We start from the raw sequence: 14,331 nt of genomic DNA, 5'->3' as shown, positions 1-14,331 counted from the left end.
TTTCTATTTTTTTTTCCTTTTCTTAAATGTAAGTGTTATTGTGTTATATACAGTATAAATGCTATGAGTTTGTGTATTTGTGACATTTTCTGTGATTTAAGGCGGTATAATTTTACATGGAGTGGACGAGAGTAAAATTCCTACTAAATCATATATTCTACCTATGAGCCTGGACATAACAAATCTTTCAGGAGAAAATATTTGCAGATTACTAAAGAAGTAGATTTTTGAGCTCTAAAATCTAAATTCAATAACAGCGATTTACACCAATCATTATTTTAAAACATTTACATCCTCCTGGCTATTGTGGGGTTCTGCCTTCTTAATAATTCTTGAGATTTGAGAAGCCAAACATGCTAACAAGATCAGTGGAAAAGCAAAGAATATGCAGTACCTGGAGGATTTATCTGAAGAACATCATTTTATTAGTTTAACTACTTTTATTAGTTCAAGACAAACAAGATACTAATGAGCAATTATCACAAAATATATAACCATTCATTGATCATACAGGTCAAGTAACAAAGAACTGGATCATTTGTGAAAATTCTAATTCATGTATTATTTGGACTTCTGGACTATAATGTCTAGGGATCTTATTCTTATCTTAATTTTAATACAAAGCTTCTGCAAACAAAGTCCCTGATACTGTATGTTAAAGCCGGCAGGGCCTTCAGATGTTCCAACAGCTACTCCTTTATGGACATCACTGATATTTTATTATGGCCAAATCTGGTATGAAATCTACATGAAGAGATTTGCTGCTTTTAGCCCTTAGTTTATTTATTTATTTGTTTGTTTGTTTGTTTGTTTGTTTGTTTGTCTTCGTTTAGTTTTGCTAGATCCATTAGCAATTTAAAGTTTTTTGCTTACTTACTGTTGCTTCAAAAATAGTTTCATGATAAAAAATAATATGTACAATGTTTGTATTTATGTGGCTTTTTACACATGCCTTAAAAGCAGCAACAGTATTAATTTTGGTCTTAACTGCATCTTTGAATTCTTCAATGTTGTTATTAATTGTGTAAAATAAAATTATTTAAAACACTACACTTTTCAACAACTATTTTAGCCATTGTAAGTCCTCTCTTCTTGAGACAGAAAGCACGTATAACGGGGACATGAGCAACAGAACTGGACCACATAGAAATGGAAGATGTTGGCCTGGTCTGATGAATCACATAGGACAGACAATGCAGTTGGAAAACTGTATTTCCATATACAGTACCAGTGGCCTCTTTCAGCAGGATAATGCACCCTGCCTTGGTGCAAAAAAGGACAAAGCATGTTGACTTGACCTATAAGTTCCCTATATCTCAAACTGATTGAGCATCTGTTGAATGGCTCACTCTTCTTATAATACATGAAAGATATGTTGTCTAAACAACAAATATCTAACACCTTTACCTAATTGCTAAAATACTATGTGTGACTACTTCTATGGAGTGATTCTAAGGATTTTCACATTTTCACAGTTTCACATTACTGCACCATCACAAATGTCCAAATTTTCTTCACAGGTTTTATTCATTTGTCCCTTTTTTCAACCAACATATTTCTGAAAGAAACACAACTTAGGGAACACTGGTCATCTGTAATGCTTGTGTACAGAGTGAAATCCTTCAGGCTCATCTAATAGAGAACATAATGATGCACGTTCGATGATCAGATGATCACTGTTCTACTATAGAAGTAAAATTTTCTGTAATACATGCAAGGACAAAGAAAATACACCATTTACTACAGAAAACTAACAATCACAATTCGCAGTCAAAGCATGTAGAAGAAGAACAGAAAATTTCGGAAAGTGGAACTGATTGGAAACTTATTCTGCCTAGATCCCACAGTATATTACAGCAGAATAATGAAAGCTTATGGTATGGTTTGGAATAGGATAGCCTTGACTGAAAAGTTGCCATAAAACCAAAGGCAAACACAGACCACACATTTAAGACCATTAACCTATTTGTCACCTAAACTGGGTCCAGTGGCGGCTGACCTGCCTATGTTTTTAAAATCTCTAGCAGTCAATGCTTCTAGAGATATTGTAGGATTCTAGAGATAAGTGAACTTACTATTTTAGTTTCACATGCAGTATCACGTCTTCCCCTTGAACAGAAAACAGTACATACAGTATGTCAGCAGCAGATGATTGAAATGCAGTCTTAGAATGGCAATTGTCAAAGTAAAAAGCCGTGCTGTACTAAACACTGAAACCCTTCTTCTCACCACTGTTGGAGAACAGAACTATTGCAAGCGCATTGCGAGGCTCAGTGTCTCTCCAGATTTTGCTGGTCTGTTCTTCACGTATCTGTACTTTACTTTGCTATTTAAATTTATGTCAACTTTCACTTTTACTCCACTACATTTCCGAGATAAAATGTTACTCCGTTATATTTCCACTAAGCATCTTCGTTATTCATTCATTCATTCATTCATTCATTTTCTAACGCTTATCCGAACTCCTCGGGTCACGGGGAGCCTGTGCCTATCTCAGGCGTCATCGGGCATCGAGGCAGGATACACCCTGGACGGAGTGCCAACCCATCACAGGGCACACACACACACTCTCATTCACTCACACACTACGGACAATTTTCCAGAGATGCCAATCAACCTACCATGCATGTCTTTGGACCGGGGGAGGAAACCGGAGTACCCAGAGGAAACCCCCAAGGCACGGGGAGAACATGCAAACTCCACACACACAAGGTGGAGGCAGGAATCGAACCCCCAACCCTGGAGGTGTGAGGCGAATGTGCTAACCACCTCTTCGTTACCCCCTCTTCGTTAGCCCCCCTCTTCGTTACTCGTTACTACAAAATAAAATCAGCAGAAATGTGTGCGACTGCAATAAGGGAGATTTGGCAAATCACTGCTCCTAGATTGTATTACGCAACTCCACACGCTCTACTTCAGCGTAATGTTGCCAAAAGGAGGCGGAAGCACAACTGAAACCGCCATGGAAGCACCTACTGGAGGACCTCCCGTTATCGTAGACCAGGGGTGTCCAACCGGTCAGAGACCAGGAGCCACATTATTTAGGTGCAGAGGGATCCTAGACTTCCTGCATGCCCAGCAGGCTCAGCTTCTCAGTCATAACGATGAGTGTGAGTGCAATGGAACGATAATCATTGAGGCAAGACACTTCTTAGGGACGGGGACAATGGTGGTTATCTTGGCATGTAGAAACAACAGCGCTGCTCAGGTAAATGTTGAAGATGTCAGTGAAGACATCTGCTAGCTGTTCTGTGCATTTTCTGAGCACCCTGCCAGGAATGTTGTCTGTTCCAGCAGCCTTCCGTGGGTTAACTCTGCATACGTTCTCCTCACATAGTCCGTGGATAGACAGAGTAGCTAATTGTTGGGGTGAGGGATGGTCTGACTTCCCGCTACGTTTTTCTGCACATCAACCCGAGTGTAGAAGTCATTCAATGCATCTGGGAGGAAGGCATCACTATTACAGGCAGGTGAAGCTGTCTTGTAGTTCGTGATTGCCTGTTTAACAGATAAAAATATTAACAATATGTATCTGGTTGTAAATGCCAGGAAAGAAAAGCTGGAATTTTGATCTACCATCTCATTTCATGTTTTCATTTTAAACACAAATGTCTTAAACAAAAGCAAATGAATTTAATATTTCTTACAGCTGCCACTGTGCTGATGGTACGTGCTGCTTTGCTACTTTGGTCATGCTAATTAGATCGATTCATGTTCTTTAGTCATCAGTTTCTGTTTTTCAGTACCGGTTGTAAATGTGAGTCGTTGGCTGCTTGTGTTGTTCCCTGGGAAAAGATTTGGCATCAGGGAGCTTAATCCCCAAAGGAGAATTATGGATTCAAAAACAGGAACATCAGCGGAATCCTGAATGACAGCCTTTATCTTTTGTTTAAGAATCTAATGAATTGCCTGAAACTTGGTCAAATTCCAAACAGAATCAAAACACTTTGTACTAATCATCTAATTTTTGTTGTATCTAAATTATCTCCACAATCTATCTCTCCGCTATCTATCTTTCTTTCTATCCATCTATCTACCTCTATCTATGCCGAGTGCGGTGTGTGACTCAAAATCCAATTCCTAACTTTTAAATCCATTTAATGGCAGATGTTTGGGTTTGTCTGGAATGTTATTGGCATACTGCAACATAACATACACAGGGTTGGTTTTAAAGTAAATGTAGACAGTTTGTATCCTTTTTGTCAAGATTTATTTCATTATTTTGTTTAAAATGGCACAGCTGCGTGTTATAACCATGCACTGAGCTATTATACGTAATTATCATCCACTATTGCTGATCGAACAGTCACCGCATTTGGGCGGTTTACGTTGTCTACACTAATCTAATCCCTGTTCACATTTTGAGGAAATTTACACGTCATTATTTAATCGATACAAAATTCTAACAACAAAAAGTGCAAAAGGTAATATTTGAGAATTGCACTTCCAGTTAATCTATAGTTAAACATGTGAGTGTTAATTAGCTAAATGCAAACCTCTTTAAAGTAGACGGGGTTACGAATGAACCAATGAAATGGACAGGAGGTGGAACTTAGGATTTTTAAAATCCTCTCAAATCCTCTCCATTTTATTGGATGCTGCATGTAACTAATCACAACAGTTAAATAAAATTTCCACAAGCTTTTCAATACAATTAAGCAAACAACGATATCAGAACCTTCTCAGAAAAATGTGCAAAAAATATTGTACATCAGAATGAAGTTTGACATTGTCATTATTTAAACAATTAAATTATTCAAGCACATGTTAATACTGCAATAAAAGTTGCCAAGGTCCTTAATTCCAAAAGTGCTAATGAGCGACAAATCACTGTTAACATTTAAATTAAGAAAATTGCATAGGACATCTTGGCTGCATATTTATGAGGGCTTTTGTTCTTTTGTTTTATTGTCTGCATGCAGTTTGTAGAGCATCATTCAACAGTAAATATTTTCCCACACAGCAAACTTCATTATTAAACTACATGGAATTTTGGCAACAAAAAAAACATCCATATCAGGGATGAGATGATGATTTGATGAAGCTTGAGTTGCTATAATAGGGACAAGATTTTTTGAAGCACTCCTCATTGTCCTTTCTCTCACTCCATGTCCTTTCCCAGTGCATCCACTTCCTGCTCCTCTTTATGTTCAACAAGGTACAAATCAGCAGGAGGTACGTCTGTGAAAGTGATCCTACAAAACATAGAGAGGTAAAGGTAGAGAGAGAGAGAGCATGTTAAAAAATATAAATATAGAGAGAGTCAAATAGTTGTCTTTTTCATAGTTAAACCAAAAACCTGTCGCTATTTAAGCTCTTTTATTTGTGCAGCAAAGACGACGACATCAAACCTCACTTCAGTTAACAGCCATGCACAGGTTCAATTTGCAGGCTACACCATTAACAATGAAAGTGAATAAATCTGGGCATCCATGGTAATGGAGATTGCAGCAAAGTTCATTGTAGCTTAATGTTATGTTGAGGATGTGATATGTACAGCGGTTTCTGTGGGTTTTCTTTCCCATGCTCAACTCCAGCCTCTTTGACATAACATATTCCTCTCATCTGACTCATGTGACCAATTCAAGAGCTAGGATTAAAATTGTTACCATTAAAGTTTGTTAAAGTAAAACAACTTTTTTCAGTTGTGACTCACTATAGATATTGTTTTCGTGATACACTGAAGACATTTAGTTTTGAGACCAAAAGATAAACAGGAGTTCATAGATCTGAATTTCAGATCTACACCTAGATCTGTTTAAGTTTAGCATATAGCAAATTTTAGTTGAACATTGGAGTACTGGTACATCTACACTGACAATAAATTAAGGTAATTAAAGTAAATAAATATCACAAAAACCTTTTTTCACCTTATAAAAACCTTTTTTGTGGTTACAGTGTGCTTTGAGTCATTCATTCATTCATTCTCTACCGCTTATCCGAACTTCTCGGGTCAAGGGGAGCCTGTGCCTATCTCAGGCGTCATCGGGCATCAAGGCAGGATACACCCCATCGCAGGGCACACACACACTCTCATTCACTCACACTCACACACTACGGACAATTTTCTAGAGATGCCAATCAACCTACCATGCATATCTTTGGACCGGGGGAGGAAACCGGAGTACCCAGAGGAAACCCCCGAGGCACGGGGAGAACATGCAAACTTGCACACACACAAGGTGGAGGCGGGAATCGAACCCCCAACCCTGGAGGTGTGAGGCGAACATGCTAACCACTAAGCCACCATGCCCCCTACGCTTTGAGTCATTAATTTGCCTGATGATAAAGTTCCCACCAATTACATTGGATCCATTTCTCTGTTAATTGGTAAATAGAAATTTCTGGACCCTTCTGCACACTAAAGGTCAGTGGGGCTTATTATCACATGCCACCCTTCTGCCTACAGAAGGAATTTGCAGTCATTTTTCTCGTTGCTGTTTACACCTCCCTTTAGAGACAATGATACCGCAGGCCTAGCAACAGCAAGAGCCAACTTGTCCCAGGGAATCAGAGAAGCAAAACAACAATACAGAAATAAAATATCTGGACATTTCAGCAACCCCAGAGTCACACAGAGCCGCTAACAAACTATAAAGCCCTAACACTGACCTGTGACAGTGACATATCTCTACTTAACAGCCTCAATGAATTCTTCGGCCGATTTGAGACCCAAAACAGCACACAGGCACAAACGATCACACCTCTTCTACAAGAGCAGGCTGTATATCTGACCCCAGGCAGCATGGAAAAGATCCTCCTCAGGATCAACCCACACAAAAAGCAGTCAGAACAGACATTATACCCGGTTGGGTTCTAAAGGAATGTGCTAAAGAACTCAAGGATGTACTAACTGACATCTTTAACATCTCACTGAGTCAAGCAGTCGTCTCCAAGTGTTTCAAGGCCACCACAATAAAATCCCGTCCAAAAGAAGCCATCCAGCCACAAGGACTACTGTCCCATCACACTGACCCCATCATTATAAAGGGCTTCTTTAGCATCTAATCATGCAGCATATAAAATCTACTCTTCCTCCCGCTCATGACCATTCCAACAGGTCCACGGAGGATGCCATCTCAACCTGCATGTTTTGACCCATGATTGTGTACCCAGTAACAGTTCCAACCACATTGTCAAGTTTGCAGAAGACACGACTGTAGTGGGTCTCATCACCAACAACAATGAGGTCAACTACAGGAGCAAGGTGAGCCGACTGTTCCAGTGGTGTAAGGACTACAATCTCTTCCTCAACGTGGGGAAGACTAAGGAAATTGTCATTGACTTCAGAAGAGGACCTCCACCACACCCCAATTACCATCAATAGTGCAGCATTGGAGAGGGTGAGCTGCAACATTCCTGGATAACAAAAACAACAAGAAAGCTCAGTCACACCTCTACTTCCTCCACAAACTGAGGAAGGCAAGAGTCCATCATGTGCTCCTTCTACTGGGGCACCATTGAGAGCATCCTCACCAACTGCATCACTGTGCGGTAAAGGAGCTGCATTGCCTCCTGTCGAAAGACTCTGCAAGACATAGTCTTTGTAGCCAGCAAGCTCATCTGTGTCTCTCTGACGTCCCACACACACCTCACTGCTGATAGCTCACACCTGTCAAACCTCCACTTCAGCCTGCTGCCTTCAGGGAGAAGCTACCGGAGCCTCCAGGCTCGCGCCACAAGACTTTCAAACATCTTCATCTATCAGGTCAGGGTGTTCTTCATGGCACACAAGACTCTTTATACTCTCTGTATATATCTGGCACTGTTACACTTTGTGCATTACAGTCTTTTTGCACTGATGCCATACTGCTGCTATCTGTCTTGCATCTTACGAATGCTTTCATACTCAGTACTGTTTACATATATTTGGATGTATGTTTGCACATTAAAAACTCACAGTTTACATTTACTCGTTCTGATTTACGGGATATATTCACTCGTCTATTTATTACAAGTACCCTGCTGTTACTTTATACAATCTTTTTCTCTATATTGAATTGCTCATATTATTATACAAGCTCTCTATACTGCATTGCATGTAAACACTCGATTAGAGAAAGAGAAACGGTATTTCGATTCCTCTGTACAGTATGTCTGCACATATGGAGACATAACACTAATCTTATGAGCTCAAATCCAAAAGTCTTCATTGTATATATATATAAAAAAAAAACAATCCAATTGGTGTGTACAGTATTTGCTATTCTAGTAATTTTGGAGGGGAAAGTGAAGTAAATGTCATTGTCTTTGTTCTAAATGTAAAGGACAACATGTGTGTGTGAGTGCGTACCTTTAATAGAGGAAAAAGAAGCGAGCTCTCTGTGTGCTGGCGATGGCTTCAGACATGTTTCTCACCTTCAAGTAGTTTACAAAACCTTTAAAGAACAGCAGGAGACCTGCACAAGCATGCACACATGCACACAGTTAGGTCACTGTGTAAGACAAATCACTTCGAAATTACATTTATATTATTATGTATAGTTTGATTATTTATTAATGTTTTTTTTTAGCCAATAATAAGATATTCCCTGTTTACACTAGTAGACTCAGGATGAAAGAAAAAAATTATTAATCATAATAACAAAAATAAAAAATAATAAATTACCCAGAACCAGAAATATCCACCAGAGCCAGTACTGTCCATTAACATATCCGGTAAAATAATCAGAAAACTGGGGGGGAAAAACCATCAACGCTCAGTGCATTGCATTATAGCTATTCAAAACAAACATGGCTTACATTCTTCTTACTGAGAATAAATATCTTTAGGTATGGATAGGTAAATGTTTCCTACACATGGAACAGGCATAAATGCAGCACAGTTCACTTTAGTGAACTGAATAAACAGCTCTCTCACAACTTACTTCTATATTTGACAAGTTGTGTATATTTGTTAGTGTGCATGTTTGTACCCGGACGATGAGAATCCACTTGATGAGTGACAATCCGAATCCACAAATTGCTCCGTAACGGCCAGCAATGGTGTTAGTGAGACAGAAGGACAAGCAGAATCCAATCCAGTTAAACAAGAAAGCCACTGCAAAGACACACAGAGACAGAGTGAGCAAATATAATGCACACGCCCAAATCAACAGAACTCGAGAAAAACATGAGCAAAGATAAAACACACACAAAAACATGAGCAAAGATAAAACACACACAAAAACATGAGCAAAGATAAAACACACACAAAAACATGAGCAAACTCACTGAAGAAGGCCAGCATAAAGATGCCATCATTTCCGACACGCAGCTGATCAACATCACTGAAATCATCTCGTGGAGGAAAATCCTCATCCTGATAGGGAAATTGTCAAAAGTCAGCAAAAGAGAGAGACAGAGGAGAGACAATGTGAGTGGAGAGACAGAGTGGGTGTCTCACTCGTGGTATGCTGTCCCCGGTCGAGGCTGCAAGTTCAGCTGCTTTGGCTTTCTCGACTTCATCATAGGTGGGTAGAGATGTAGCCACACTGTAGGGAGGTGGAACAGGAAAATCCCCTTGAAACACACGTTCTGGACACACAAACACAAAAATACAGTATCAGTACCTGAAGCAGGTCACAGTGTTCCACAACAAACTAATATTAGACAAGTAAAAAAATCAAGATCAAGTCAAGTCACTTAGTCAGTAGTCTAAGTCACAAGTTACTTAATCAGTTAGTAACATTTATTTTTGGATGCTGCGGAAAAAAAAATGGTCAAAAAGGTCTCTCTCAGTCCTTAGTTGATAAAGGAAAGAGAGGACAGAGGTTTGATATAATAATCATGTTTTGTGACAATCCCAGTACACCTATTCCACCCAATCACAAGCAGCACAGACCTGAATGTACAGCACCGATTATGGGTGGCAGGTAGATCTTAATGCAGGCTTAATGTTATCCCCATTTTTTTTCCAGATCCCAGCAACAGATTAGTACCACTACAACTACTCTGAGCCCAATTGTTTTTTGTGCCTCTGCCTGGCTGTGTCTGTTCTGCCCTGCTCCTGCACTTGACACCACAGTGGTGGAAAATGAGACTAAAGAAATAATAATAAATATAGCTGCAAGCAGCGATGGCGGGCCATCGCACGTTTTTTTATCGCTATACGGTGCCTCCCAGAAAACAATGCACGGTGGGCAAGTGCATGAAGTGGGTAAATATCAGTGGACTATTTTATGTTGTTACTGACCAATTTGGGGACTGTAGGTAAATGAAACCCCACATTTTAGACAAATGGGGGCGCTAGTGAGCGCCAAAAGCCTTAAACATGACTGAAATAAAAGTAAACTTTGACACGATGCCATGGCAACGGTGTTTGAGATATCAAAAATCCGTTCGCAATTTCGCATCTCCAATATCTCTGCGTCATGGTGACCAAGTCTGGTCTCAATCGCATGAATTCCCTAGGAGGAGCATTTAAAAGTTTACCGCATGCAGCTGTCAAAAAATCCACCTTTGTGACACACTTCCTGGTGCCTGTTGGTGGCGCTATACCCAGGACTCACAATAGGCACATTGATGCGATCAGAGTCCTTGGCCGAACATACACACCACGTGTCATCATAATAAGACATTTTTTGCTTTAGATATTAGACATTTCCTGTTTCTCTGAATGTGCCATAGCTTAGTAGCCTCGCCATGGCAGCACCGTTTGAGATATCAATAACCCCTTCGGAATTTAGCATGTGCAATGTCTCAGCATCATGTTCACCATGTTTGATGTCAATCGCATGAATTCCCTAGGAGGACTACTTAAAAGTTCACCGCATGCAATTATGAAATAATCCAAAATGGCCGACTTCCTGTTGAGCGGAGCTCATAGTTTAGAGCGCGAAAGTTGTTCGGGTCGATGAGATCTATATGCGTACCAACTCTCGTACATGTGCATTACACTACAGAGCTCCCCTGCCATGCCCGTATTCCAGCCTTTGCCCAAGCCTAGCGTCGCCCGACTCTGACGTGTGCCAAACTTCAAAAGTTTTCGAGCATGTTAAGGGACCCCAATTGGCCAATGTGTGGGGAAAAAAACAAACAAAAAACACAAAACAGAGCAAAAACAATAGGGCTTCACACCATTGGTGCTCGGGCCCTAATAATGTTTTTTAAAAAATACATCTGAGTCAGGTTTTTTTGACTTAAAAACTGTTTGGTGCATTATAATGCTATATGAAAGAGGTTTTTAATAATGATAACATACCCGGAGTGGACGTAGCTCCTAATGCCAAGCTGGCATAAGAAGGGGGTGGAACCTCGCCACCTATTGCCATGGTGTCAGGGTTGATAGTTGCAACCACCTGGGACGAGGTGGAAGGCTCTTCAGCATGGCTTGTTTCAGAAGGCTCATCCTCGTTGTGCAACTGAAAACAATGACAGCTGTTTGAGTGAAACAAGTGGTGGCAGATCAATGCTTTAAGCTTTTGGTTAATAATCAGAGGTTTGTGAGTTCAAACCCCATCACTTAAATTACTTTTGCACCACCCTCAACTATTTACACAAAATAAACAAACAGAAGCTGTAAAAGGATCCATGATTGTACTATTTCTATGTTTTCATAAAATACTGCGCTGACCTAAATCTGTGAGGGTACAAAACTTGCCTCTTGGCAGAACTACTACAATAGTTAACTAGCAGCTAATTACAATGACTGGGACTAAGAACCATCTGCTTTTATAAAGTTTGTATCTTGAGATTTGCTCCTCCATGAACACTTGTTAGCACCTCATTACAGCTCACTACTTTCTCTAAAAATGTTTGACTTCACTAATTTATGTTTTCCCTTTTCTGTACAGAATGTACCTTATGGTGCTATACTGTACCACCCCACTGTAATAGCCCCACACTATTAGCTAATAACCTCAGCAGTGTTTTTGTACTACAAAAGGTTTGAAACACAAATTAAATACAAAACAGGTTATATGCCTGGTTCTTGAAGAGGCTATTAAGCAACTCCCTCCCTGTAATTCTGTGGTTCTTTTTAATCTCAGGCTTGGGGTTAACATTACAAACAGGCATCTAAACTCATAAATAATTATAATGAAATTAAATGTCTGTCATTGTACTCAGGAGGCCAACTATGTGATCTCTAATATAATTACTCAGCCAAAAGTCAGACTGATCAAGTGATAAAATGTTAAAAGGCAATATATTCTTCGGGAATATCCTGATTTGTTTTTGCTCCATTTTCACTTAGTACTTATGTGTGTGTGTGTATGTGTGTGTGTGTGTGTGTGTGTGTGTGTGAGAGAGAGAGATTGAAAGAGAGAATGAATTCAGAGCTACACACTTCTGAATTTCCCTCGTCAGGCTTGATGGTTTATCAGTTGATCAGACAGTCAGTCAGCAATGCTTCCCAGAAAAACGATAAGAATCTCAGAGCTTCTTCACAAACGTCACTTCCGCATTAGTCAAACCACAGACAGTATTTCTGATGCTTCAAAAATCACCTTTTCAAATTTTAGAACATTAGACATAATTATGGATTACGTCTAACCTCTAACCAGTAAGAAACCCCATGTAGACACGTTTGACCATGTCAAACTTTACACAGACAGAAAACCCAACAGAGAGTGTGGGCTAAACAAGTTTTACCTTTAAAAAGCACATGATGATAATTACTTGATTAAACAAGAAACAGCTGCCAAAATAATAAATGTGAAGTAATTTATATACAAATCAAATTTAAATTTTATGTCACAGACACATACAGACCGACACGCAGTGAAATGCTTTAAGTTTCACATATGCCAGGTTATTATGAACCCTGGGGTCAGAGCACAGACTCAGACATAGTGTGGAGCCCCTGGAGCAGGTGAGGTCAAGGGCCTTGCTCAAGGACCCAACGTTGATGTCTCAGCAGCTTGTGGGCTTGAACCTTCTGATCATTAACCCAAAGCCTTAACCACTGAACCATCATGTCCTCAGATATTTAATATCAATCTATTAATACACCCCAATGTGTATCTATTCCCAATAATACATAAAAACTTTTAAGGAAAAAACTATAAGCAGTAATTCACAGATTCATGCACCAATACACATATTTCCACTGACACCGTCTGTTACACCGTTCTCATTCATTTAACAACCAAACAGTAAAATACAGTAACATACAGTAACATTCAATATGCAATTAAAACAAACACCTCATTAGAACATATTAAACTAGATAGTATACTATATATTATACTATATAGAAACTAGAAGTCCATATAAATTTATGATTTATGACTGTTGTTCCGGGTATTATTATTATTATCATCATCATCATCATCATCATCTATATTATTATTACTGTTGTTGGTATTATTATTACGTATGATTATTATTATCTACAAAGAAGGCCATGTAAATCTGGAAGGCGGAAGTCGAGCCTGGCCGAATCCCAATTCACTCTACACCCCCTACACACGAACACTAAATCTAGGTCTTTGAATGATGATGGATTGTACGCCAAGTGTAAACAAACAAACAAACAAACAAACAAAATAAATAAGGTTTAATAGCCCTGTCTTAACCAGCATTACTAATAAGTGTTCTAAATAGCGTACAACACACTATCTTTGACACCTACGAAGTGCACTAGATATCCATTTGAGACACAGCCAGTGACTTTCTGCCCTAGCTGGAAACAACAACACGGCCTTAGCTGAGTAAAAGCCTAAATAACACCATTAAACATATACAAAGAGCGTTTAATTCGTGTTTATACATTATTTATAAACATTATTTAGGTGATGTGGTTAGTGAGTGTTATTAGCTGACTTACCACTTGATAACGGCTAACCGCTGACTCCATTTTATTCTTTTACACAACCGTTAATAAGAAAAATCACCAAAAAAAAAAAATAACGTTAAATAATTTTAGTTGTGGATATGTAAACAGCGAAGGGGATCGGTTTGTCCAAAACGGCGGATATATATTTCCCCCATTTACAACAAATTCAGTTTAATTTAAAGAGTGTTTTTGTTCTGCGCTAGAAACACATCCGTCTACTGACACAACGGCAGGCCGAGTGGGAGCGGGTTGCCAAATCACGGAAAAGTAGATGAAATGTTTATAGCGCTTTTCCAGAGAAAAGTATCTCGAAGCCGCCAGATGGCGTCCGAGGGTTATTTGCATATTCATTGCTCAATCACGGTCATTCTATAACAAATATTTATATTGACTGTATGAGGAAGGAAGAACAGAGTTTTATAATAATAATAATAATAATAATAATAATAATAATAATAATAATAATAATAATAATAATAAAGAAACACAACAATAAATTATTAATTTCTTTGCAAGTCTTTTGTCATGAAACCACAAACTGACTTTCTATGCATTTACCAGGGGTGTGAAAA

General features: G+C 39.1%; 1 protein-coding gene across 2 annotated transcripts; it reads right to left on the bottom strand.

The window, feature by feature from the left end:
• Nucleotides 1–4,530: 4,530 nt before the first annotated feature.
• ndfip2 (Nedd4 family interacting protein 2) lies at nucleotides 4,531–14,017 on the bottom strand. Of its 2 annotated transcripts, none has more exons than XM_027156526.2 (8): nucleotides 13,751–14,017; nucleotides 11,183–11,342; nucleotides 9,386–9,516; nucleotides 9,214–9,301; nucleotides 8,916–9,040; nucleotides 8,609–8,675; nucleotides 8,294–8,399; nucleotides 4,531–5,195 (listed from the first exon to the last, which is right to left on the bottom strand). In XM_027156526.2, exons 1-7 carry the CDS (start codon nucleotides 13,778–13,780, stop codon nucleotides 8,296–8,298), a joined length of 705 nt encoding a protein of 234 aa, XP_027012327.1. In that variant the 5' UTR covers nucleotides 13,781–14,017; the 3' UTR covers nucleotides 4,531–5,195; nucleotides 8,294–8,295. The 2 variants fall into 2 exon arrangements, with proteins under 2 accessions (XP_027012327.1, XP_047659381.1); XM_047803425.1 differs by lacking the exon at nucleotides 13,751–14,017 and adding an exon at nucleotides 12,269–12,291.
• Between the last annotated feature and the right edge of the window lie 314 nt (nucleotides 14,018–14,331).

Source organism: Tachysurus fulvidraco, chromosome 18 (genome assembly GCF_022655615.1).
Source record: "Tachysurus fulvidraco isolate hzauxx_2018 chromosome 18, HZAU_PFXX_2.0, whole genome shotgun sequence".
NCBI lineage: Eukaryota > Metazoa > Chordata > Actinopteri > Siluriformes > Bagridae > Tachysurus > Tachysurus fulvidraco.
The sequence above is the reverse complement of the archived record's forward strand: the minus strand, read 5'-3'. Positions and strand labels throughout refer to the sequence as shown.